The sequence below is a fragment of the Equus quagga genome, chromosome 8 (assembly GCF_021613505.1).
Source record: "Equus quagga isolate Etosha38 chromosome 8, UCLA_HA_Equagga_1.0, whole genome shotgun sequence".
In the NCBI taxonomy this organism is placed as follows: Eukaryota; Metazoa; Chordata; class Mammalia; order Perissodactyla; family Equidae; genus Equus; species Equus quagga.
In genome coordinates this window covers 22,003,661-22,031,332 of record NC_060274.1, presented here as the reverse complement: position 1 = coordinate 22,031,332, position 27,672 = coordinate 22,003,661, and the positions used below count along the sequence as shown (strand labels likewise).

Below are 27,672 nucleotides of genomic sequence, written 5' to 3'. Positions count from 1 at the left end.
AAACCTGGCTGCCGGCATCCATCGTCCGCTTGCTTGTTTGTTCCATCCCAGTGTACGTGGATAGCCGTTTCAGAATTGTTAACTCTGTTTAGTACCATACATTTTAATTCTGTTCCTTTTCACTTCCCTTCCACTGGTCATTCATCTTACCCCCCAAAAAGGAAGACATTTGATCCCACCCAGTGTAAACTCTGATTAGCAAGAGAGTAAGGATCTCCTTTAGACACTCAAGACAAGACTAGCCCCTTGGCTTCCTTGAAACCATTATCCAGTCTCATCTGCGATGGCTCATAGCATCAGTTCACTCTGACCTGTTGTCCACTTGGTTCTGTGCCCAGAAATTGTATGTAAGCCCCTGCATATGACAACACACATTCTCAGTCGTTGTTTCCGTTGAGAGAGAGGCCTCACGAAAGTATGGGAAATAAAGTTGAATCTTCCATAAACGCTGCTCTGCTGTTTCTTTGCCGTATGTTCTGGGGCCTTGAAAGAGAACAGTGGCAGAATTAAAACGGAAACATAAAACCTGCAACAGAAATTTAAAAAATATAGTGATAATATTATGTAAGCCTAATTATATAGGCACAAAGAAAATAGTCTAGAAACCAAATTTTAAGGAAGTAAAGATTGATTTGCTTCTTTTTTTACTTTTAAGTTCTTGATGGTTAAATGTCAGATGTCTTGGACCCTGCCCTGTTAACGAGCACGTTCTTTGTGTAATAAACTCACTGAATAATACTGTAAGCATAGAGTGAGTGCAGCAGGGTTTTATCAAAGCATTTTTTTAACCACGTATGATTTTTCTTTAATTGTTACTACTGGGCTTCAGAAATGTATTCTCATTAACCTTCAGATATTTACGGATATTTAGGGGAAAATTGAGGCCACCTTTGCCGCCTCCTTTTCTCACAGAGTGGCTGTCAGTCTGAAGAATCAGTGCCAGTTCTTTCACGGAGGTGTGTTTCTAAGTATCTTTCACATACGACGTTTGTGAGGTGGAACATTCTGCCACCTTTGTCTCACTTTCTCAGTGACTGAAGTGAAAAATGGTGTTGGGAAAAATCTAAAATATCACGTAACTGCCCAGTATGATAAAAACACTGCAAACTCTCACATGAAATAGATTGAGTTTTTCTAAGAATCCTCGTCATTCAGTTCTCAGATCTCACAGGGAAGCCTCTCCCAACCTGTCATTCATTTTATATGATAATTATGTAGCCTCATTTATTTTTGCCTTCTTTGGTCCCATTTGCACTGGGACTGCCTAATTTAAATGGCAAAAAAAAACTTGCACATATTATCCGAATTCTTAACCAATTGGCGGTGTGGGGATGTCCTGTTAGGTGTGAGCTGGTTTCCGTGGGAAGATAGACTGAGCTGTATCATTTAAAATGTCTACGTTCAAAGCTAATGGCTGTATTTCGAAATATTTAAAATATTTTAAAATGTTGATCTCAAGTGTGAAAAAGAAAGTTCTGATGAATGACCGGTCACTCTTCATAACATGAAAGTGGATCAAAATTAACATCTAAAACAGGAAATTTGGACGTTCATCTGGGATTTCCCTGGCAATTTACTCTTATTGGTGTGTAAATGCAAAATTCAGTAGACTTGTTGTGAAAACATTCTTTGAACATTTTCAACCGGGTTTTAATGGTAAATTGATCCAAAAGAAAAATTATAGAAATAGCAGTGGCACTGGCAGTGTCCTAGGTGTTTGGAGGAAAAAAGGGAGTTAATGTTCTGTTCCTATCTCTCAGAAGCAGGTGACAATGGCAGTGTGGCCAACCGTGCCAACATATGATGCCTAATTGCAAATGTGGTTTGCTGTAATAGCCCAACAATTACAAACTTACAGGTGGACTCGTTCACTCAGGAAAAAGGTATGTGTGTGTGTGCACTGCTGTGGTCATTGGAACCAGCCCAGGCCCTTTCCAGAGTAGCGATTAAGACCAGAACTGTAAATGCGTAAAAAAGAAAGATAATGGCAGTTAATTTCTTATGCAACTATGACATTAACGTTAAGGCTTTCGTTTTTCACTCATCAACTACCTCACTCAGTCTCCTCCTCTGTCATCTTCTGTCTCCTAGGGAATTATTTCATTTTTGTTTGTTTATTTTTGTTTTCATGAGGAAAAATAGCCTATTCTTCAGTGGTTCAGATCAAGTGCGGAATTTTTCTGTACTGCCAGGGAACTGGATATATGGGTGGAGAGAAAATGAGAAGTAGATGTGTCTCTAGCCACAGAGGTGAATTTGAGATAGAAACCTTAGTTCCCATGTTTGCAATAGTCAGCCCTTTTATATTTCACCACATTTAAATTGTTCAAAATTAAACCCTTCAGCATAAAGTATCAAAGAAGAAGAAACACCATACACTCAGTTCCTCCCTGGGTTTGCCCCTCATTGAAGGAAGGTGGTTGGACGGGAGTGGAAGCGAAGTAAATAATGATTTAACCTTTTTACTCTAACTTAGTTTCAAAATCGGTCTCTTCCGTTTCTCTTTCTGTCTATTGCAGTATGACCAACATGAGTTGGGTAAAGTAGGGTTAGGAACCATGTGCAAAAGAATCAGTTACTGCAGGACTTGCATTTCTACCTGAAACTGGAGGAGACTTCACTACTGGGAAGAATGGGATTTATCCTTCTTGGTTGGAAGGAGAACTCATTAAGATTTAGCTGTTGGCATGTATTGGTTGTCTTCTTTCATTCAGTTTAAGGTTTTCCTAGTTCTTGGTATGTCAAGTGATTTTTGATTAAAACAGACATTTTTGTGTGATGTTATAAGACTTTAAATCTTATTGAAACCTTTGCTTTAACTGCCGTTGTCTGACACTTCTCCAGCACAGGAAGCCAGAGGGAGGTAAAGATCCAAGTTCCCCACTCATTCTCTGCCGATAACTGGTGGCAGAAATCGAAGGAGGGGAGTCCTCATTACTGTTGGACATAGTGGGATTTCCAGATCACCACGTGTGCTCTCTGACCCCACAGTGGGTGGGGGTGGTCTTGTTCCCATTGGGCAGTGGTTTGATACCACCTCAATATCGGGAGAAAGCAGGAGGAGAGACACTTGGTTACGCTGGGTAGGGGTGGAAGTCCAGGCTCCCACGTGGTCTCCATTGACACTGTAGAGGATGCTTCATTACCAGCTGGCAGGTGTGAAGGTCCTGGCTCCCTACTTGGTCTACTCTGACACCACTCTGACAGGGGTGTTGGGGCTCCTTGTCTGAGCTTCATGTGGGTGGAAGTCTAGTCTCCCCACCTAGCCTTTGCTTGCATGGATGGTCGTAGTTTCTTCTCTGGTCTTTGGATGAAGTAGAGCAGTTATTATGTAAAAGTTTTCTGTCTTGCTAGGCTGTCCCTTTCCTGCTTCATTGGCTAGAAAGAGCAGGCTTTTGTTGAGGCTTTTTTGGTCTGTGCCCATTGGTGTTTCCAGGTTGGTGACTGCTTAAGCTGCAAGTCTGCTATGTGAGAGAGAAAAAGAAAATCAGGGATCTTACCTCCCTGTTGTTTCTTGGATCCTGAGCTCACAGGATGGTCTACTTTATTTTCACCTTGCAGAGTCTTCTTATGTTTGTTTTATGTAGAACATTCAGGGTTTTTTGAGTTGCGCTTAGCAGGAGGAATAGGAAAAAGGAAGTATGTTCCATCTTCCTGGAAGCAGAAGTCCTTGCCATTCAATTTTTGTTTTAGTTTTGTTTTTCCTGATATTTTGTTATGTAAGTTTCGAAGATGAAAGAATTATATAGTTAACCACTACATATCCACCACCTAGATTCAACCCTTAACATTTTGCTGTATTTTACTTTATTGTATATTTATCCATCTGTCCATTCCATCTATTCATCCATTTATTATTTTTGATGGACCTTAATATACTTTACCTCTAAATATGTCAGCATGCATATCATTAATTGGACTTCACATTTACTTATGGTTTTTTAAAGATAAATTTTACATGAAGTGAAATACACAGTCATAAATACCGTTTGATGAGCTTTATGTAATCTATCCCTTGTTGAGATAGTTTCCATCACCCCAGGAAGTTCCCCTGAGCCTGTTCTCAATTAATTCCTACCTGCATCTCACTTCAGGAAGCAACTACTGTTCTGATTTTCTTTCTTCTTTTTTTTTTTTTTTTTTTGCTGTAAATTCATTTTGCCTCTTTTAGAACTTCATATAAATAGAACCACACAATATGTACTCTTGTGTGTGTCACTTTTTTTCAGCACAATGTTTTTGGAGATAACAGTGGTTTATAACATTATATGAATTTCAGGTGTACATCATTATATTTTGTTTTCTGTGTAGAGTACATTGTGTTCACCACCCAAAGTCTAATTGCCTTCCGTCACCATACACACGTGCCCTTTAAATTCTTTCACCTCCGCTCTCCCCTCCTCCCCTCTGGTAATCACCAGTCTATTCTCTGTGTCTATATGTCTGATGGTTGTTGTTGTTGTTGTTATCTTCCACATATGAGTGAAATCATATGGTATTTGGCTTTCTCTGTCTGACTTATTTCACTTAGCATGCCTTCAGAGTCCATTCATGTTGTAGCAAATGGCAAGATTTCCTCTTTTTTATGGCTGAGTAGTATTCCATTTATATCACATCTTCTCTATCCATTCATCCATTAGGTTGTTTGCAAGTCATGGCTACTGTGAATAATGCTGCAGTGAACATAGGGGTGCATATATCTTTTTGAATTAATGTTTTTGTGTTCTTTGGATAAATACTCAGAAGTGGTATAGTTGGATCATATGGTAGTTCTATTCTTAATTTTTGAGGAATCTTTTTACTGTTTTCTGTAGTGGCTGCACCAATTTACGTTCCCCCCAGCAGTGTACAAGGGTTCCCTTCTCTCCACATCTGCTCCAGCACTTGTTGTTTCCTGTCTTTTTATGATAGCCATTCTGACGTGCGTGAGGTGATATACCATGGTAGTTTTGATTTGCATTTCCCTGATAATTAGTGATGATGAACATCTGTTCGTGTGCTTGTTGGCTATCTGTATATCTTCTTTGGAAAAATGTCTGTTCAGGTTCTCTGCCCATTTTTTGATTGGGTGGTTGTTGTTGTTGAGATGTATGAGTTCTTTATATATTTTGGATATTAACCAATATATATATATATATTTTTCACATGCGTTCATGTTGTATATATCGATGGCTCATTTTTTTTATTGCATGAATAATACTATAGTTTATCCCTTCTGGACTTTTTCCACTTTTTTGCCATTAAAATTTGATACATGGGATGACATAAGTCGTCACTGTCTTCCTTCTGTTTTGAACATAGTGCAAGACAACTTAAGGTTTTGACCTTTATTCTGATTAATAAAACGTTTAAGGTACGTAAAGATATGTTCTGTCACATACAATACCCACATTTTCCACTTATTTCTTGATGTTAGTGATAGCTGTCAGTTTCTTTTAAGCGGAAAACTTTTTTCTAATAGAAGCAAAAGATAATTTTAGCATTGTAAAACTTACAATTTAGCTTCTTGGCACTAAATTTTATTTTGTGAAGGAGAAACCATGATTTTTAACTACACCGTAACTGTAATATTCATTACTGAGAATGTCAAACCAGCCTCTGGAGGAAGATCCTGTTTTAGAAAATACTATTCCTGCACAAAATATTGATGTCGTTGCTGCACATGGCTTCCGCCGTGTTTCACAGATCCTTATTTGTCTGGCCCTACTCATTATTTAAATTTCTTGCTTCTCTTCTGTTTCTCCAAAATGATTAGCTAAGGACATTATAATTTCTTATTGATGGATTTACTGATTGATATCAGGGGAGTTCTACCAACTGGGAAATGGGGCAAAATAAGTGTTATGTGAGATTCCAATTAAAATGGGCATGTGTCCTGTTAACAGTGCAGGAAGAAATAGGTGATGTTGTTTCAAACTTTGATTGCAGCTTTGCTCTGACTTTATTTTTCTTTATACAGTTGATGGACTGGACAAAGCTTCTATAGCAAACTCAGATGGCCCAACAGCAGGTTCCCAGACACCTCCCTTCAAGAGAAAGGGGAAACTCTCCACCATCGGTAAAATCTTTAAGCCTTGGAAATGGAGGAAAAAGAAGACCAGTGACAAATTTAGAGAAACCTCAGCAGGTATGAATATCATAACTTTGTTAGAAGAGAAGATAAGTTGTTAAATTTTTCAAAAGGTATAAAATTGTGTCTTGCAGGGGTTTTTTTCCCCAGAAAAAATTAATCCATATTTGAAATGAAATTATTTCATTTAAGGATGGAAGAACTTAGAGTTCTGACTTGCCTTCTTTTCCTACTCACTTTGGCTTTCCAGTTTATTCTTGTTTTTAAATATATATGTGTAAAATTCATATAAAAAATGGACGTGTAGGGAGGGGGAGGTGAAATGGAAAATCAGAAGTGAAAATGTTATTTGCTTAGTATCCATTTATACACATACATACACACGCACATACTCTCTGTTATCTATCTACTTAGTTCTACCAGCACAATCCTATTTGTTAATTTAAAACAATTTTTAATGTCTTCTTTGAATGTATTTGTTCTGTGGGAAAAATTTAAATATCTATATAAATGAAAAGTGTTACTATACTTATTGTTTAATTTTAAATTTCCGTCATGTCCTTAGGACAAATAAATGGTCTCTGTCCTGGGCTGGGGGGTCATAATCCTATTGGTGTGAAAATTCTTATTGTTATTTTATTCTGCGGATTTGGTAAACCTTAAGAATTACATTATTTAGTGCCTTTCGTATGGACTCATGGAGGAAGCTGACTTTAAATCTCAGGCTGGAATCGAACCCAGTTTAAACAGATGTCCAGTATTAGTGGTGTTTTGTTTAAGATAGAAAGGTATTTCTCTCTTAACATAAGTTCAGCTTTCTCCAAGCTTATTGTCCAAAACAATCCCTCTGTCACAATTCCTCAGTGCACCGCAGTCTACTATCGTCAGTGTGTGTACAGGGTAAGAGCATATCTTACTGGTCTGTTGCTGGGATAAGAGCTGTGAAATAAAATAGAAAATGCCCCACGTAGCACAAGGATATGGAACAGGGACACCAAACTCCCTGAAGAAAATTGTCTCTGATGCATTTGCAGCTATGTAATTTCTTTGAGCATTTAATATTTAAAAAGGACTAACGTTACTGTATCTGGGGTTGGTTTTGTTATAATCCTAGAGGAGGGGTGAGCATAGATGAAAGAAGATTGGCCATGAGTTGTTAAGTGTTTAAACTGGGTAATGGGTACACGGGGTTGATTATTCCCATCTCTCTACTTGTAGATATTGGAAAATTTCCGTAATAAAAAGATAGAAAAAGAATAGAGACTTGGCTTAGGGGCAAACAATGATAGCTTGATTATTCAATCCTCTTTAGTCCCCAGTGGGCTTCTTGGATTAGGAGGCAGTGGGACGTGGTGGAAAGAGTGCTATGCTGAGTGAGGACACATGGGTTCTGGTAGTGTCTTGCCACCAAGGCGCCCTGTGACCTTGAGCAAGTCAGATCAGAGTTGAATGAGTTGAATTCTAATGTGTTTTCAGTTCCAGATTCTGTTGTGGGTCCTTCACTCCTTCCACCCCTGGCTGGGCCCCTGTCCCTTGTTCTTGAACTGTGAGTGGAACCACACTGGCCTTCTGAAGTGACTCTCTCGCACGTTTCCCTGAGCAGTAGGAGATCTGGTTCTTCAGGTTACCGTGGCTGCCCAGGAAGGGAGGAGGGCTCCAGCCAGTAGCCGTAGGAAGATGTTGAGAAGAGAGCATGAAGTCTCTTCAGTTGTCTCTCTTGTTCTCTACCTGAATCTGGCTGCTGACTTCTCTCTCCCTAAAGCAGAAAAGAAAGCTACAAAGAGCCTCCCCTTCATCTTTCCTTGTCACTCCTTTTTAATCATTTTAATGGCACGGAGGCCGTAACATTTCCACCAACTCTAAATATTTAAGAAAAGTCACTTTACACAGCATCAGGGGTTATTTTATGTTACCCCATATTTATTGAGGATAGCCTGACCGTGTTTGCATTCTCTATTTCCTTTCCGAGTTCGCACAGGATTTTATGTACGTTGAGCTCCAAGAGGTTATTTGAGGATACTGTATTCCTAGTTCCTAAAAACTACGAAACCACATTAAAAACCTGAAGAAATTATTAGATGCCTCATTGGGGTTTTTTTTGGCAACAAAATTGTGACATAATAGAATAAAAACAAGCCAATCAGGTGTGTTAACAGTTCTTTGTGAATTCATCTGCTGCATTTACTTGCCTGATTTCTTTTTAAACCCAAATTATTAGTAATATTTTACTTGAATTTCGTAAAATGTTGTCAAGTGTCCCATTATAAAGTATTTTATTGTTACCTTCTATGTATGTTTATTTTAAGGCTTAAATTTCTACTGAGTTTTGTAGAATGCCTCGGTGAAGCCTAAAATAGAGGAAACTACAGAATGGTAGATCACGTTTGTTTTCACATTGAGGAAAGATGTCACATCCAGAGGAAAACTGGTGCAGTAGAAATAACCAAGAGAAAGGTGTTTTCTTCTTTAGTAAATTAGCTCAGAAATGGGGAAATCCAGCTGTCCAAATGTGACCAAGGCCTTGTACAGTCTGGCAAACTATAAGGTACGCCTTAGGCAAGACCCACAGTATCTTGGGATATGAAAGAAGTTGAATTCCTTCCAAGAAAACTAACTCTTCTTTATTTTTCCTTCTCTTAAACTCCTGGCGTCGGAGTCACGTGGATGTGAATCTTTCCGTGTTCCACTCCACAGTGATTAATACTGTTTTTCCTGGTCTGGGTTTCTGTTGTAGGAATTTTTAATTGGTCGTAGATGGGATGCAACGCTGATTTATTAATGCCATATGATAATGCCGTTGTAATCACACGTTTACAATGGTGGTGGGAGTTCACGAGGCTCCTGTCCTCAACCTGGTCTTGAGTCAACTGTATTTTGGAAGGCCATCTTGTCTGTAGGACACTCAGGGCCTGTGCCCTCGCTTCACGTTCTCTGGCCTTGTTTTAAAGCAGAAAGTTACTTGTGTCTTGAGCTCTGTTGAGACGGGGCCATAGGCTGCTTGGTTCTCGGGCAGAGGAGTCCTCTTCCGTTTCCTTTCCCAGGTGCCTCTTCACTTTTTATGTCCTCAGTGAGGGCCTCCCTGGGTCCCACCAAGCTCAGGATTCTCTTCTTTCCTTGTCTTTAGAACTCAAAATGTCATTTACACCTTTTTTCCTCCATAATCATGTCGTCTTGTTCTTCTGGAGGAGAAGAGGTGGTGGCTGAGCTTTCTCCTTCTGGATCTTTAAATGTGCGTTCATCTCTCCTAAGCTCAGAATACAAACAAATACCGTATCTACACAGCTGTTCCTCTAACTCATGCATAGTCTGTTAGCATCTAGACCAAATGTCTTGACTGCCCAGCCTGGGCCTGCTGCCTCCACGTTCCCTCCCCGCTCGTTCCTTTCCCGCTGGGGTCCGCGCCTGCATCCAGCACTGCGCTGAGGCCACGCCAAACCTCCTCATCGTGAACCCTAGTTACTCTCTCATTTTCGTCCATTTCACCCTCTACAGCGTTTGCCGTTACTGATTAGTCCTTCCTTGATTTACAGAAGGGGTCGTCATCTTGGTTTTTTGACGTTCTTTCTCTCTTCTGCCCCCTCTCTTCCCCTTCTCATCTCCCTAAACCTTTGAGGGAGGTTTGCTCCATGTCTCAGCCCTTCCCTTTCTCTGAATGCGCCCTTCCGCATCACATCCTCTCTTCTCCGTACCCACATCCTCAGACCCAGACACCAGGCCCAAGCACGTCTGCCTGAGCCTCCGAAGGGCAGCACTGCCTGAGGACTGCCTGTTACTCCAGATCCATTCGGATGGTCTGTGTGTCTACAGGGAACACATGGTCATGCCAGGCATTGTTCTAGAGCCGGGGATCTGCAGCCAGTAAGCAACCAAGGTTCCTGCTGTCATGAAGTGTTCGTTGTAAAGAGGTGAGGTACTGATAGACGCCATGAGTGAGCATGAAGAGTGAGGGAAGAGGGACCGGTCCTATGTACGCATACGTTCCAAACCAAAACAAATCCCCGGTCGACCCCAGATGTTCTTGCTATTGCAAACATGGCTTTCTTTGGCCTCCAGACTTTGAACTGTGTTGTTCTTTGACTCTTTCTTGCCTGTTACCATCTTCTACATTCTGTTAGTTCCTAAAACCTTTCATTTTTTTCCTCCTAGTGCAGGTCTCTAGCATCAACCTTTCCTCTCTGTCCCCATTGTCTGGTCCTCATCAGTCTATGTCTCAGTATTTGCAGGTACCCTCTTTGCTATACTTAGGTATTAGCTGTACTAGCAATAGAAAGCTAGAGAATGCTAGAGAAAGCCGGGAGAGGCTGGGCTCTGGCCATGAGCCTCCCTACGAGGAGAACCTGACTGAGCTGGGGAGGCTGACAGAGAAGGTTCAGGGTGGCACGGGTGGTGAGGAACCCCAGAGGAACCGAGATAACGTTCCAAGTCTCAGGCCAGGCAAATCAAGCAGTGGGTATTTCACACCACAGTGATGTGTGTTCCACCCAGTAGGGCAGAATAACAGGGCCTCCAGATGAGGAGATTTGGAAATCCAGGCAGGCCTGAGGAGTCAGGACATTCGTTACTGATCAGAAAGACTCAAACAGGGCCCTCACCCTTTTTGTAAGGAACGGGGAATATTGCTGGGAACCAGCACAGAAGTTACCGAAGGATTCAGGACGGAAACTCGCTGTATGAAGTGGAACACGGGGTGGGTTTGGCCTCCTCAGACCCCAAACCTCAGGCGCTGGAGCTCCTGCTGCTAGAGTGGCACAGCCCAAAAGCTGGGTGGCTGGAGAGAGCAGGGGTCCTTGAGGATTTGAGGAAGTAGGTGGACAGAGCACCCCTCTGTACCTTCTCCCTTCCAGATCATTGTGGATACCATCACGAGGAAATCTTCCTCAGGTGGAACTTGATCTTGTTGCTTCTTGTTCACAAAGTGTGACTGACTTCACATTATTTCCTAAATGAGTTCCTGACTCCAGCTCTCCTCAGTGTGACCCCAACTGACCTTTCCTGTCTTATCTTTATTAGTTGCATACCTTGGACTTCTGTCGCACAGGGTCACTCGCTGAGCATGCTCCAAGCCTGCTTGTCCGCAGGCCTTTCTTCTTGCTCTTCCCGCTTCCTCTGAGCATCTTCTTCCCACAGCTACACCTGGTGAGACACTACCAGTCATGCAAGGATCATAAGATATCTCTTCTTTCCTTAAGATATTCTTGACCCTGGTTCTGTATCAGCTGAGCAGGAGCCTCCCCTCCTTTGCTTGTACTCCTGTTATGACATGTATATTTTGACTTCTTTTCTAGTTTGTGTGTTTGCTCCTCATTCACTACATAAGGTATTCAGGGGCAGAGAGACTATCTCACTAGTCTCTGCCCACTTCAGGTGCTTTTTTAATAATTTGTCTCTGGTATGTACTCTTAAATGTGCCTTGAATTGCTTATTTATTGAATATCCCCTGTGACTGGAAATACAGCACTCGGTACTTTAGGACTTTATAAAAGAAATTGGAGATTGAAAAATCATAATGGAAAAGGGAAAGACTGAGTTAAAATACTAACCAAAAACATCTGTACTCACGGTTTCAGCCATGTACAACTATTAAGAAGCTGATAAAACAATTAGGGAGAATTTCTCTTTCCTATCCTTTGCCCTTATTTTAAAAGTGAGTTATACTCCTAAATAAAGAAAATCAAGACAACTTATCTTCATTAAAATTGTGACTTTTATTTGTTTTGTTAGTAACGGGGAAGGAATACCTGCCTAGATTTTTAGATAACATTGTTGCAAGTTATCAGCATTCTAGGAATAAGAGTAGCTTGTAGAGAGTCATCTGGTGAAAACTTTAATTTACTGAAGGTACTCTGCATTCCGTACTAATAACAATGGCTATTTTTATTGAATGTTATTATGTGCCGGGTCCTGTGCCAAGAGCTTTATTCTCATTAACTTATTTAATCATCAAAGGTTATGTGGTTTAAGTGGTACTGTTTTCCCAGTTTTACTCATAAGGACACTAAGGCCAGAAAAGTCTGATGACTTGCCTGAGGAAACACACCTGATAGGAGGCACAGGCAGCATTTGAACCCAAGCACTATGGCGCATAGCCAGTACTTTTGACCACTTCACTATGTTGCATCTCTGAAAGATAACTTCATATCCAGATCAGTAAGGATTGGTCATTGGAAGGTGACCCTAATATATAGGTTTGCTTCATATACTGCAGTTTTTGCTGTAAGAAGGATTTGATCTGAAGAGTTATTTTGGTTCTACTTGATTGGCCTGGTTTCAGCAGTGTACACTTGGAAAAATGGTTGGCAAGGATCACAATTATGTTTGGTCTTATTAAAGATACTATTCTCTGTGACCATAGAGGCATAATGTTGCTACTTGGGTTTATTTTCTGTATCTAGAAAGCATGGGAAAGTTAGAGGATTCACCCAGGATGGTATTTGTTAAGGACTGGTCTGGTGGCATTAATAAGTGGGATCATTTTGATTTTATTTGTCTTGTTCCACTAAGAAGATGGAAATGCTTTCCTGTATCATTTGCCCTCACACCATATTGAAGGAAGAGAAGGGAGGTTCTTCCTTTGCCCAGTTTATTGAGCAGAAAGAACCAGCCACATGACACGTTACATAACCAGCCAGAGGCCACACGACACATCCAAGTCCACAGAGGGCTCCTTGCTTATCTATTAGACAGCACTCATTTGTCCTCAAGTGTTTGTTGAGCATGTACATGTACTATATGTCAGGCTCTGTTACAGATTCCAGCGATGCAGCAGGGAACGAAAGAGACAAAACTGTCTTCCTTTACGGAGCTTGCATTCCAGTAGAGGTAGGAGGCAGAAAGTAAACCCAGTAAGTTAGAGAGTATAGGAAGTAGTGAGAGGAAAAAAAACAAAGCAAGGAATGGGGAATGTGGGAAGGAAGTAGCAGTTTAAAACAAGGTGGTCAGGGAAACTTTCCCAGGAAGGCAGCATTTGAGCAAAGAGAAGAAGGAGGGAAGGGAAAGCTCCCAGAAATCCTGTTAAGTGATTGCCTGAGTTAGAGCGTGAATTTCCTTCTCTCTAACAATGGCGTTCACACACGGTACGTGGCGCCCATTACGGTCTTTACCGTATCCGGTCCTTCAGAGCTTTAACAATTCAAATGCCTCACATTCATGGACTTTGTGGTTGTGAATCTTGATGACTGTTGCCAGCACGCTGGCTCCTAACAAGTCTGGTCATTTACTCTGTACAGTTCTACGAGGAGAGGAGCGGGGCTCCAGGAAAGGGACTTAACTGCAATATGAACATTCTGTCATAGCTTCCTTGCTCAACTTCAAATCCAAGAGCCAGATTCTGACAGGCCGTCAGAAAGCCAGCTTCATGGAGCCCAAGTTGAGAATTCCTTGTATGTTGGCAGTTTTGGGGTGGATCCAAGTATCAAGTCTTAAAGAGAATGGTTGTCTTTCTAAGTTGAATTAAGAATGCGTTGTTGCTTCTGTCTTCACACAATCCCTGACTTCCATGCTAGTGGTGTGCCCAGTACTGCTTTGTTAAGATCCCTTGCAATGACGAGTATGTTCCCAAGTTAATTTACAAAATTCACTTTAGCCCGCAATACACCTGAAGCCTGGTACTATTAAGGCTCGTCCAAATACAGCCAACCACTATTTATTGTTACTATAGTTACTACAGTAAAACGCTTTCTGAGTTTCCAGTTGAAATAGAGAATTTTAGGGTCGTACAGGACCTAACCAGTCACCAACTTCTGTCTCCAGGGCAAAAATCTCCCCTGTCACCATGTAGTCATCCAGCTTCTTCCTGAGCTCCTAACTCTGAGCTCTAATTATTGGGAAAATGTCCTTTTATATTGACCTGAAGCAAATTCTCTCCAGTTTTTCTAACTATCCTCTGGCACTAATACATAGATAGAGATGGAGAGATAGAGATCTGCTAGTCGCATTGTTACATCCTGATCCTTCCGTCTTTTCTTAAAGGTCTTGATCTATTTTCAATTCAGAGTTTCTCATCATGGGGGCATAATAAATTGTCTAGATCATTCACTTAGTTTTTATTGAGTACAAGACCCAAGGCAGCACGTGCTGGGGACACAGTGATGAACAAGCTTGACAAGGCCCCTGCTCCTGTGGAGTCACAGGGTGACCTGTGGGTACCCTGGCTATTTTTAATGCTAAGAGAACATAGTGACTTTCTCAAAAATTCTCATTAGTGCACTTTACCAACCACATTTTTACTATTTAGAATCACGTCCAGCATAGGAATTCATCTTGTTAGTAAAATGATAAGAATTTATCAGTAGGAGTTAAGTATCTTGTAAATGTCTAAGGAATTAGAAGTTCCCCATTGGTAGTCCATATTACATTTCTGCTCATTTAATGCTCTCATATGTAGAAAAACATCACCCAGCTCCTCCTAACTAGGTGATTTGTTTTACCCCTTGTGACAATATGTTGTGCGTATTTTCTACGTACCCACTTCTGAGTATTCTCAAGCGTGTGTCCCCCTCAGGTCTGCGTTTTCCTGCAGGCGTCCGCCTTCCTGATAGGGTCCCTCCTAGGCGTGCTCCCTCCGGACGTTAGATCTCCCCTTTGTATCCGGTCTGTCTGTTTTGAGTTGTCAGGAATCCTGTCCCACCACGTCTCGACGAGTTACTTTCTTCTGTTGACACCTCGAGTCTTCATTTCTTCTTCTTCTTCTCCTCTGTCTGCACCCAGTTGGATTGTGCCCCCACTTCTTGGCTGCTGTTTTCTCTGAAAGCACCAGAGGCCTCCATTGCTGTTTTTTCTGTTCTGGCTGCTATCGTCCACGATACCTGATTTTATATTATTATCTGGGTGTTTTCCTCCCTCCTTTTTTTTTTTTTAAATAACTTATTTATTTTTTGAAAGATTTTATTTTTTCCTTTTTCTCCCCAAAGCCCCCCAGCACATAGCTGTACATTCTTCGCCGTGGGTTCCCCTAGTTGTGGTATGCGGGACGCCGCCCCAGCGTGGCCTGATGAGCAGTGCCATGTCCGCGCCCAGGACTCGAACCAACGAAACACTGAGCCGCCTGCAGCGGAGTGCGCGAACCCAACCACTCGGCCACAGGGCCAGCCCCTTCCTCCCTCCTTAATTCAACTTTAAGGTTTTCTTCAACAGGCCAATTCAATCAGTCTACGCCCAGCATATCATTATTTTTTCATGGAATGGACCCCATGTCTTTACCAGCCTAGCGTTATTGCACCAATGGTATGGTCCAGAAAAATCAGACCTTGTCTTTGACACCCTCAGTTCAAAGGACTGTTCACCGTCTTCATCTGCTCTTTCTGTGTATCGTGATCCTCAGCCAGAAGAGAAGAAAACCACACCCAGCCTTCCATGCCTTTCTTTTTCCTACTCAGGACTTCTGACTAGATGGGCTGACTGACTGCTTCGAGGGAAGACAGTTATTTCTATTTTAAAAAATCAGTGGAGGAGGGTTTGAGATGTCTTGGCGTGTCCTCCTTCATGTCCTAAGACACGCGTTATGAGAAGACAGCATTCCTTCTGATGAGACACACAGGTCACACATCGGTAAGAGCTGCTCAGGGACCGCTGTTTGCCTCTTCCTGCTGGCTCTGAAGAATCTTCCTTGCTCCTTCATACAGCAGGTGTTCACTGATCTCCTACCATGAGCCCTGATCTGTTCTAGGCACAAGGGATGCAGTAGTTAACAAAGGGGCAAAGTTCCCAGGCTCGTGACCCTTGTCCTTGCTCCTTGGTTGGTGTTTCTGGTGGCCCACTCTTCTCGTCTGCCTCTCTTACCTGTGCCCAGCTCCAGATCCACACAGCACATCAGCTTTCCCCCTTTCATCTGTGGCACCTTTTTCTTCTTGTCAATCTCTTAACTGTAGTTTCGATTCCTCTTTTTTTCCTCAAAACGTTTCTCTTTTTAACTTCCTTAACTGTGTTAATTTTCCATTCCTTCTAGGGATCTTTCACCTTTTCCAGAGCAGAGCAAAGGGAGATGTTCCTCAACTCGTTTTACCTTCCCTTCCAGTGCGAAGGCTGGTTTGTATTTCTTGCTCACCTGTTGGCAGCTCCTCTCCACAGAAGAAAAGCAGACGTCAGCTGAGAGATCCCTGGCATGGCTTCTGTGCAGTTCAGACCTCGCGGTCTCAAGGCTGCCTATAGTTGGCTGGCAGCCCCTCTTGGAAACGTTTCCTGTAAACTTCCCCCCGCAAACTGGGCCCCTAGGAATGAGGCTTTTCACTGAGCCCTGGTTGGTGCCTGCTCTGTCAAACCTTAGCCCTTGCAGGAGACACAAATAAGTTTTTGATTTTCCCAAAACTCTTCCCTGCCTTGCCTCTCTTTCTGCTGTGGCCATGGTCCAAATGAGCCTGTAGTCCACAGGAATTATTCTTATTCTCCCTGACAACTCTGATGGTGGACTCCTGGAATTTTCTTAGAAGTAGCTGTGGTTGGCTTATGTGGGAACCACATATCATAAAATTTACCATCTTAACCATTTTTAAACGTACAGTTCAGTAGAGTAAAGTATACTTACATTGTTGTGGAACAGAGCTCCAGAACTTTTCATCCTGCAGAACTGAAACTCTGTACCTATTAAAGAACTCCCGTTTCCCCCCGCTCCCTAAGGCCTGGTAATCACCCTTCCACTTCAGATGCCTCATGTAAGAGGAATCATACAGTAGTTGCCCTGCTATGACTGGTTTATTTCACTCAGCATAATGTCCTCAAGGTTCATTCATGTTGAAGCGTGTGACAGCAGTTCCTTCCTTTTAAAGATTGCATGGTATTCCATCGTATGTGTATATATCACATTTTGTTTGTCCATTCGTCTGTCAGTGGACATTTGGGTGCGTCCACCTCGTGACTCTTGTGGATGGTGCTGCTGTGAACATGAATGTGCTGTCATTATTTTTTATTTTAGTCCTTCTAGGATGTATGTAGTGGTATTTTGTCGTGGTTTTAATTTGCGTTTCCCTAATGGCCACTGATGTTCTGCTTCTTTTCACATACTTATCTGCCATCCGCGTTTCCTCTTTGGTAAAGTTGCTGTTCAAGTGTTTTCCTATTTTTTAATTGCATTATTTGTTCTCTCACTATTGAGTTTTAAGAGTTCTTTATATATTCTGGACACAAGTTGTTTGTCAGATATGTGATTTGCAAATATTTTCTCCCAGTTTGTAGCTTGCCTTCTTATTCTCTTAACAATGTCTTTTGCAGAGCAAAAATTTTTTATTTTGATGAAGTTCAATTTATCGATTTTTTCTCTGTAGATCATATTTTTCATGTGATGTCTCAAATCTCTTTGCCTAACCCCAAGTCACAAAGATTTTCTCCTCTGTTTTCTTCTAAACATTTTATAATTTATGTTGTACATCTGGATCTGTGATCCATTTTGGGTTAATTTTTATGTGAAGTGTGAAGTTTAGGTTAAGATTCATTTTTTGGCATATAAAGTTTCAGTTATTTCAGTAACATTTGTTGAAAAGACTATCCTTTCCCTAGTAAATTGCCTTTGCACCACTTTGGAAATTAATAAGCATATTTTTCTTCTATATACTCCTCTTTGGTAAAGGTCTGTTCAGATCTTCCGACAAATTTTTATTGGGTTTTTTATTCTCTTAATATTGAGTGTTGAGAATACTTTATATAGTCTGGATACAATGCGTTTGTCAAACATGTTACTAAGGATATTTTCTGCCAGACTGGAGCTTGTCTTTTCATTCTTTCGTGTTGTCTTTTGCAGATCAAAAGTCTGAATTTTTATGAAGTACAATTTATCACTTCTTTCTTTTAGGACCTTGCTTTTGGTGTCACATGTAAGAACTTTCCAGAGCATTTATTGAAAAGACTGTCTTTTCTCCATTGAATTGCTTTTGCATCTTTATCAAAAATTAATTGGCCAGATGATCTTTATCAAATATTAAGACCCATATTTGCGTGGGTCTGTTTCGGGACTCATTATTCTGTTCTCTTCAACTGTGTGTCTGTTCCTTCACTAGTATCACAGTCTTCATTACTGTAGCTTTGTAAGTCTCAAAATTACATGCTGTGATTTCTCCAACTTTATTCTTCATTTTAAAAATTGTTTTCAGTAATCTGTTTTCTTTGCCTTTTCAGATGAATTTTAGAAACTGCTTGTTTATATTCAGAAAATTTTCTGGGATTTTTATTCAAATTACATTAAATGTATACTGCAGTTTGGGTAGAATTGATATCTTTACTATGTTGAATCTTTTAATCTGTGAACTAGTATATCTCTCCATTTAATTAGCTCTTCTGTTTCTTTCATTAGTTTTTGGAAGTTTTTAGAAAATAGTATTAGGTTTAGTCCTAAGTATTTCTTTTTTTTAAACTATTTCAAATGTTATGTATTTTTTAAAATTTCTTTTTCCAATTGTTCATTGCCAGTTTGTAGAGAGACAGTTGTCTCGTGCTACTTTGCTAAACTTGCTTGTAAGTTCTACTAGTTCTAGTGAAGATTCCTTAGGATTTTCTATGTAGACGTTTATGTCATCTGTGAACAAGGATGGTTTTCTTTTCCCTTTCCATCTGTCTGCCTTTTTTCTCTTCTGCCTTTTTGCGCTAGCTGGGACTTCTGGTCTGATAGTCAAGGGGAGTGGTGAGTGGGGATTCCTTGCCTTGTTCCCATTCTTTTTTTTTTTTTTTTTAAGGAAGACTAGCCCTGAGCTAACATCTGCCAATCCTCCTCTTTTTACTGAGGAAGACTGGCCCTGAGCTAACATCCGTGCCCATCTTCCTCTACTTTATATGTGGGATGCCTACCACAACATGGCTTGCCAAGCGGTGCCATGTCTGCACCCGGGATCCAAACCGGCGAACCCCGGGCTGCCAGAGCGGAGCTTGCGCACTTAATGGCTGCACCACCAGACCGACCCCTTGTTCCCATTCCTAGGGAAGGCATTCATTAAGTATGATGTTAGCAGAAGGTTTGTTGTAGATGTGCTTTATCAGGTTGAAGTTCCTTTTTTCCCCTGATTTTCTGAGAGTATTTGAATAGGTGTTGAATTTCTCAAATGCTTTTTTTGCATCAATTGATATAATCACGTGGTTTTTCTTCTTTAGAGTGTTATGATGATTGATTACACTGATAGGTTTTTCTTTAACTTTTTATTGAGATTATGATAGTTTACAACCTTGTGAAATTTCAGTTGTACATTATTGTCTGTCAGTCGTGTTGTAGGTGCACCACTTCACCCTTTGTGCCCACCCCCCCATCCCCCCTTTCCTCTGGTAACCACCAATCTGTTCCCTTTGTCTACATGTTTAACGTCCACATATGAGTGGAGTCATAGAGAGATTGTCTTTCTCTATCTGGCTTATTTCACTTAACATAATTCCCTCAAGGTCCATCCAGTTGCTGTGAATAGGGCACTTTTATCCTTTTTTATGGCTGAGTAGTATTCCATTGTATATGTATACCATGTCTTCTTTATCCAATCATCAGTTGATGGGCACTTACGGTGGTTCCATGTCTTGGCTATTGTAAATAATGCTGCGATGAACATAGGGGTGCATGGGACTTCTGGAATTGCTGATTTCAAGTTCTTTGGATAGATACCCAGTAGTGGGATGGCTGGGTCATATGGTATTTCTATTTTTAATTTTTTGAGAACTCTCTATACTGTTTTCCATAGTGGCTACACCAGTTTGCATTCCCACCAGCAGTGTATGAGGGTTCCTTTTTCTCCACAACCTCTCCAACATTTGTTTCTTTTTGTTTTGGTTATTTTTGTCATTCTAACGGGTGTAAGGTGATATCTGAGTGTAGTTTTGATTTGCATTTCCTTGATGATCAGTGATGATGAGCATCTTTTCTTTTCATGTGCCTGTTGGCCATCTGTATATCTTCTTTGGAGAAATGTCTGTTCATGTCCCTGCCTATTTTTTGATCAGTTTGTTGGATTTTTTGTTGTTGAATTGTGTGAGTTCTTTATATAGGGTGGAGATTAACCCTTTGTCAGATATATGACTTGCAAATATTTTTTTCTCAATTGGTGGTTTTTTTTGTTTCGATCCTGTTTTCTCTTGCCTTGAAGAAGCTCTTTAGTCTGATGAAGTCCCATTTGTTTGTTCTTTCTATTGTTTCCCTTGTCTGAGAAGATATGGTATCCAAAAAGATCCTTTTGATACTGATGTCAAAGAATGTACTGCCTATATTTTCTTCTAGAAGCCTTATGGTTTCAGGTCTTACCTTTAGGTCTTTGATCCATTTTGAGTTTATTTTTGTGAATGGTGAAAAAGAATGGTCAATTTTCATTCTTTTAGACGTGCTTTCCAGTTTTCCCAGCACCATTTGTTGAGGAGACTTTCTTTTCTCCATTGTAGGCCCTCAGCTCCTTTGTTGCAGATTAGCTGTCCATAGAAGTGTGGTTTTATTTCTGGGCTTTGAATTCTGTTCCATTGATCTGTGCACCTGTTTTTGTACCAGTACCATGCTGTTTTGATTACTGTATCTTTGTAGTATGCTTTGAAGTCAGGGATTGTGATGCCTGCAGCTTTGTTCTTTTTTCTCAGGATTGCTTTAGCGATTTGGGGTTTTTTGTTGCCCCATATGAATTTTAGGATTCTTTGTTCTATTTCTGTAAAGAATGTCATTGGGATTCTGATTGGGATTGTGTTGAATCTGTAGATTGCATTAGGTAATATGGACATTTTAACTATGTTTATTCTTCCAATCCATGTGCATGGAATGTCTTTCCATCTCTTTATGTCGTCATCAATTTCTTTCAGGAAAGTCTTGTAGTTTTCTTTGTATGGGTCTTTCACTTCCTTAGTTAAGTTTACCCCAAGGTATTTTATTCTTTTTGTTGCGATCCGTGAATGGGATTGTGTTCTTGAGTTCTTTTTCTGTTAGTTCGTTGTTAGAGTATAGAAATGCTACTGATTAATATATGTTGATTTTATACCCTGCAGCTTTGCTGTAGTGGTTGATTATTTCTAATAGTTTTCCAATGGATTCTTTGGGCTTTTCTATATATAAGATCATGTAAACTGATAGATTTTTGAATATTGAACCAATTTTGCATATCTTTTATATCTTACTGGATTTTATTTGATACTATCATGAAGATTCGTAATATTGGTCTGTAGTTTCATCTTCTTGTACTGTCTCTGTCTTGTTTTGGTACCAGGATGACGCTGGCCCCATAAAACGAGTTGATGCCTGTTCCCTCCTCTTCTATTCCTGGAACAGATTGTGTAGAATTGGTGCTGTTTCTTCTTTAAATGTTTGATAAAATTTACCAGTGAAACAATCTGGGCCGGAAGGTTTCTTTTCTAAAAAGGATTTTAAACCGCAAATTCAATTTCTTTAACAGCTATAGGACCATTCAGGTTCTCTCTTTTATCTTGGGTGAGTTTTGGTAGGACCTCTGATGCTTTGAAATGGAAAACAAACAGAGGCTCTTCCTCCAGATTTCCTTATGGGTAACCAGCTCCCTCTTCTCCTTCAATGAGGTCCGTGTTCAAATGCTAGCTTCTCAAAGAGGCGTATCTTGATCTTCCTATACTGAGTCTCTCCTCCTTCCTAGCACTTTTTTTTTAACAGCTTTTGTAAGATATAATTCATATACCATACAATTCACTCATTTAATGTGTGTATTTTAGTGGTTTTAAGTAATATTCGCAAGCTATGCAACCATCACAACAATCAACTTTAGACATTTTCGTCATCCTAAAAAGAAACCCCATCCTGTTAGCAGTCACTCCCCATTTCCCCCAAAACCCCCAGCTCTATTTTCTGTCTCTGTAGGTTTGCCTATTCTCGATGTTTCATAAATGGAATCATATATTAAATATGTGGTCCTTTGTATGGTCTTTTGTGACTGGCTCTTTGCACTCAGCGTAATGTTTTCAAGGTTCATCCATGTTGTAACATGTATCAGTACTTAATTACTTTTTATAGTCGAATAATATTCCATTGTATGAATATACTACAATTTATGTGTCCGTGCATCCGTCAGTGGACGTTTGAGTTGGTTCTGCTTTGGGCAATTATGAACAATGCTGCTGTGAACATTTGGGTGCAAGTTTTTGTGTGGACACGTGTTTTCACTTCGCTTGGTTCTATACCTAGAAGTGGAACTGCTGAGTCACGTGGTAACTCAGTCAGTGTTTAACATTTTGGGGAACTGCCAAGACTGTTTCCAAAGCAGCTGCGCCATTTGACGTTCCCGCCAGCAGTGTGTGGGGGCTCCCGTCTTTCCACAGTCTGGGCAACGTTTGCTATCATCTGTCTTTTTTATTATCGCTGTCCTGGGGGCTTTTTTGTAAAGTAGGGCCCCTGGCACCCTTGGTTCCTCTTTTTCTGCCTCTCTTTTCATTTTCCGTAGCACATTTTACCTTCCAACCTTTTAAAATTACTTCTGTTGTTACTCTCTGGTCCCCCTTCCTACCAGATAATAAATTCCATAAGGATGGGGATTTTCATTTTCTTCTCTGATAAAATCCCAGAGCAACTAGACTAGTACCTGGCTTGTGTTAAGCATTCAGGGAATGTTTGTCAATTGAATGAGCGAGTGAAAGGCTCTTGATGGGCTTTCTCCCGCTCTGTTTATGAGGTATTTGCAAGTGGATGTTTGTAATTTGGAAGTTGCTGGAATTTTAGGGGGAAAAAGACTATACCTGTTTTCAATTCTTCCCTAGTGTTCGCATCATTGAGAGCTGTGTAAGAGCCTTAAGGAGTCTTGAAAAACAGAAATAGACAAAATGAATATTTCACCAAATTTAATGGACAGGGTGGGGGCCCATTAGCTCATGAATGGATAATGAACTTACTGCCTGCTGTGTGTGCTGGCAGCCTCTTAAAGGTCAGTGTGGTGGCATCATTGACATAAAAAGGAGGCAAAGTGGGGTAATGTTTTAGTTCAACCGTTTGTGTACTTTTATATTTTATAACTGAACCTAATCAGACCAAATGAGTGTTAGAAATTCTGTGGATAAGAGAGAGAATGTATAATAATTTTACCATACGTACTTGAAATTTTTTATTGTGTTTTCCTAAAGATATATGATGGTGTTAAAACAAGTTTTCTCTATATGTATAAAATATGATATGAAGCAGACTAAATATTCCTCTTCATTTTTTTTCTCCCAGTAGAATGAATCTTTTTCTTGGTCCAGTCTTTTTACACATGGGTGGATGGAAAGAATCATTATGGCCCCGCCTTTTATTTATGGAGCATTTATTATTCATTATAGGTCTATTCTACGGGTAAAACCCTTTTATGGGAAAGAGTAATATAGTATGAGTGCTAACTTTATGTGTATTTGTCGTAATTGAAATCTGTGGTTCCATAAATATGAAAAGCCTCCGTCGTGGATTTAAAACAGCCAGCTGCATGGGGCATGGCCGAACCATCAGGACCCGCCTTCTACAGATAAATAGAAGCCGTAACATCTTATTTCTAAATGGAGTTCAGGAAACTCCCTTGCTTCCTGTACATTTGAGAAAATGTGATATTGTTTATATAATCCAAGCCGGGCCTTAGGTTTGAATTTGTGGAGCCGTGGGGCTGACTAGTTCTCAGGCCTCCAGTTTTTCCCAGGGAGGCGTAGGTTCTCCTCGGGCAGGTGAGCGCAGATAAGCAGAGCATTTTCACTGAGCATTCTATGAAAACATTCTCAAAGGAGCCATGGATGCTATAGTTATTGCTGATTTCTGATTATAAATGACACTTTTTTAAAGAATCACACCCACTGGAATGAAATGTGGAATTAACTTGCATTTCTTTTTTTCTTTGCCACGTTTAAGTCCTAAGGGGGACGTGGAGGAAAGAAGCAATGTTCTCATCGATCCCTTAATAAAAACGGCTTCCACTGGGATGAGACGTAGTGAGTTTCTATTGTTTGAAGGGAGGATCTGATTGTTTATATCCCTTACTTGGGTGGATAATTTCCTAATTTCATTTTCCTTTGGAGTGCTGCCACTTTTAAATACTTTTAAAGGTACTACAGAATTCCTTCTGGCGGATCAGAGAACCCATGTCAGGAAAGTCCATTATTTTATTTCCTTTGCATATTATTTCCCTTTGTGGTTTTGTTTTGGTTTTTTTCATCCTGTGATACGAATCCGGTCTTTATCACTAAGGACTAAGTCCTGGAAAGTGACTGTTTTTCGGCTTATATATTTTCCTGATTTGTTTCCCACTTGGAATATAAGTCGTAGCTTTAATTCTCATTTCTTTTTGTTAAGCGAAAGGAGTTTGCTTGCCTAGGCTTATAACATTTGTTGTTCTGAGTTTTCTTCATCTACTTTTCCAAACCCAGACTCTCTAGGTGTTTTTTTTTTTTGTTTTGTTTGGTTGGGATTTTTTTGAGGAAGATTAGCCCTGAGCTAACTGATGCCAATCCTCCTCTTTTTACTGAGGAAGACTGGCCCTGAGCTAACATCTGTGCCCATCTTCCTCTGCTTTATATGTGGGATGCCTGCCACAGCATGGCGTGCCAAGTGGTGCCATGTCCGCACCCGGGATCCGAACCGGCGAACCCTGGGCCACCAAAGCAGAATGTGCACACTTTGCTGCGCCACCGGGCTGGCCCCTCTAGGTTTTTAAATGGATACTCTTGAAGTTTTCTTTATTCCAAAACATAAATGTTTACTTAGTACTATTATAAGACAGGGCATGAGAGGCTATGTGAGAAATATCAGAATAAGAAGCGTGATTGTAGAGAAGATTGGATACTGGAAAACAGTGAACACATTATACGTCATTGTGGCTAAAATTCTTTGAAAATTCCTTCTGATCTACTTTTCATCTTAGATATATGGTTCTCAGTACTAATGTAGTCCAAAGATGTCTTACAATTCAATTTATTTTTTAAATCGTGGTAGGAAACACATTACATTAAAATGGACCATCTTAACCATTTTTAAGTGCATAGTCCAGTATGTCAAGTGTATTTACATTGCTATGCAGCAGATCTCCAGAACTTTTCCATCTTACAAAACTTAAACTGTCTACCCATTGAACAACAATTCCCCATTTCCTCTCCCTGCCAGTCCCTGTAATTTGTTTTTAAAGAAAGCCTTAGATGAATGAAATGTAAAACATTAGTGACACCAACTAAAACGTAATCACCTATTTAAATCTGATGTTGACATATTGCTGGCATTATGTAGTCCTTTCTTTTCACTGAATTTCTCAATTCAATGTTAAAAAGTTCAATTTAGTTACTCCCCTATGAGGTTTGAAAAATGTTCTGTTTGAATAGTTTCTGTAATTTGCTACATGTGCAGACTAAGAGGTAAAGTGATTCTTTAAAAATAAAAGTAAAAATACTTTCATTTCTGTTACGTTTTTGAAGTTTTGTTTGTTATTAAACTTAAAGTCGAAACAAGATATTGAATATTAATAATAATGATAACTAACCCTTGGTGAGTTTTTACTGTGTGCCGGATGCTGTTTTAAATACTTGGAATCTTCCCAATGACCCTATGAGGCAGGTTGCTCTTATAATCCCCATTTCACTAATGGATGAACTGAGGCACAGAGAAGTTAAATACTTGCCTTGAATTCCAGGGCTTGTGAGTAGTCTGGCCTGTTTTGGAACCTCAGAAGCCTGGCTTGAGTCTTCGTTCTTAACCCCTATGCCGTGCCGCCTTCTAGATCAATAAGCGTATCAAGGTCAAAATGTCAGTGGAATATGATCAAAGATATACCTATGTATACAGGAGAGAACGGCAAGTAAGGGACAAGAAAACTAGCATTTCCGTGGTCCCTGCTTTGTGTCAAACACTTGACAAGATGCGTTCATCATCCTCATGTCCATCCAGGTTGGTGTCACCACCTCTCTCTTCACAGGCAGAAGCAAAGGCATGGAGAAGTTGAAAAGCTTGCCTCTGATTACCTGCTAATAAATTGCAAGGTCTGGGTTTGAATTCAAGGTGTATTCTTAAAAGGGCTGGCATATATACTTCCTGATCCATTTTCCATTCTCTAGCCTTTTCCATCTTCAAGAATGATGAGAATAATTAATCTATACCACCTTAATAATCAGAAATGTTGAAACAGAGTAGAAAGGGAGATGGCTGAAAGGAAGCATTATGTCAAAGTGGAAAGTTAGGATTGCTATCAAACTATAAACATCATAGTTTCAACTATAATGAAAAGGTACATTTTCCCAACCCCGAACATTTTTTGGTGTTTTGTCTTGGAAAATAAAAACTTTAGTTGAAGTTGCCTGTGATCCTGTCACTGCAGAGTCTAGCAGCAATGAAGTATTCTTCATCCTTCCTGGTTTCTCTAGTCCTGGACCAGTTTTGCCAAAGAAATACTGTTTTTTTACAAATACTGTACATTCTGTTGTGTAGGCAAGATGGTAAGGGGAAGAGGGCAATGTTTAAGCTGCTCAAGAAAACAAACGTTTTAATCACTGAAGAAACCTAATCTCATTAGATATGTATGAAAATAATAAACATGGATTTGGGGGAATTCCTACTCAATCTTCTTGCTAACTTAGACTGGCTATGCACCTGTTAGTTTGAGTCAGTGTTTTAATGTGTGTTGTTCATTGGTTGACTAAATATGAACAGACTGTTAAGGATTATATGTTAACTCTCTCAAAAACATGTGGCCTAAGATAAGAATCCTTTCAGATGCCTTTAATCCTGGGCAATAGAATTAGATATTTAAACAAGTGGGAATGTCTTAATTTAGGTTGTTCAGTATCACTGAGGTCTCTTTCCTATCCACTCCTGCTTGCCTGATCCATAGTGAGATGAGACATTATCCCATTTCAGTCAAAGTTATGGAGTCCCTGAAATGTGTAGACTGTCCTAGAGCGGATCAGGGGGAAGAAGGTCGGAACTGGAAGTTCGGGCTCTCTAGCAGCCTCTTCTGTATGGGTATTGTTTATGATCTTCTAGTTTGAAAAGCCCCTTTGCCATTCAGAGCTGAGATTCATTTTTACATCGGTTCTCCAGTCTTTTCTTCTTAGGGTGCAGTTAGAGCTTAATTGTCCTGGGGATGGTTATCATTATCCTTGTTTCAACCGTCTGTCCGTTTTGTGGTCTCACTGTGTCTTGGGTTTACCATCTTTTAATATGAGGAAACAAGAAATGGGAACACACAAACTTTCATTGAACTGAATGAGTCGCTAAGCACCTGCCTTGGCGTTTGTTCCCCAGGCGTTTGTGAGAGTCAGACTGGAAAAGCAGTAACGAGCTGTGTTTCACGTAGCTCCCAGATCCTGGCCTGTCATTACCCTCCTGAGATTGTGTGTACTTCCTGGCCCATCTGGGACCGGGGGCTTGCTCATTGTTCTAGCCCTGAGCCTTTATCTCTTGGGAACAAAAACCACGAGTCTCCTTGGGTCGGTCCATGTGAGTGTTCCCAGCTCACCCCTCTGGAAACAGCAGTGATTTCATCTGCTGCTGTTTGCACGGGGCGAAGACCATCATTGCTCTCTCCTCCCACTTCAACTTTTCCTGTCACCTCTGTCACCTGAAATTTTTAAAATATTATGCACGTTGTTCAGTGAAAAAGCATGATGCCGAGAAGTCTGTAAAACATCCTACCTTTTATGTAAAAAAGGGAAAAATTAAAATGAATATTTGAATTCGCCTAGGAAAGTCTGGAAGGATACACAAGACACTA

General features: G+C 40.4%; 1 protein-coding gene across 5 annotated transcripts in view; it reads left to right on the top strand.

The window, feature by feature from the left end:
* PHACTR2 (phosphatase and actin regulator 2) overlaps nt 1-27,672 on the top strand; it is a 124,230-nt gene that overhangs the window by 26,844 nt on the left and 69,714 nt on the right. For all 5 annotated transcript variants that reach the window (XR_006889730.1, XM_046669374.1, XM_046669373.1 and 2 more), the window contains exon 2: nt 5,960-6,127. Coding sequence is in view for 4 of the 5 variants with exons in the window: in XM_046669374.1 (XP_046525330.1) it covers nt 5,960-6,127 (168 nt within the window). In the remaining variant the exon portion in view is untranslated. The remainder of the gene's footprint in view (nt 1-5,959; nt 6,128-27,672) is intronic.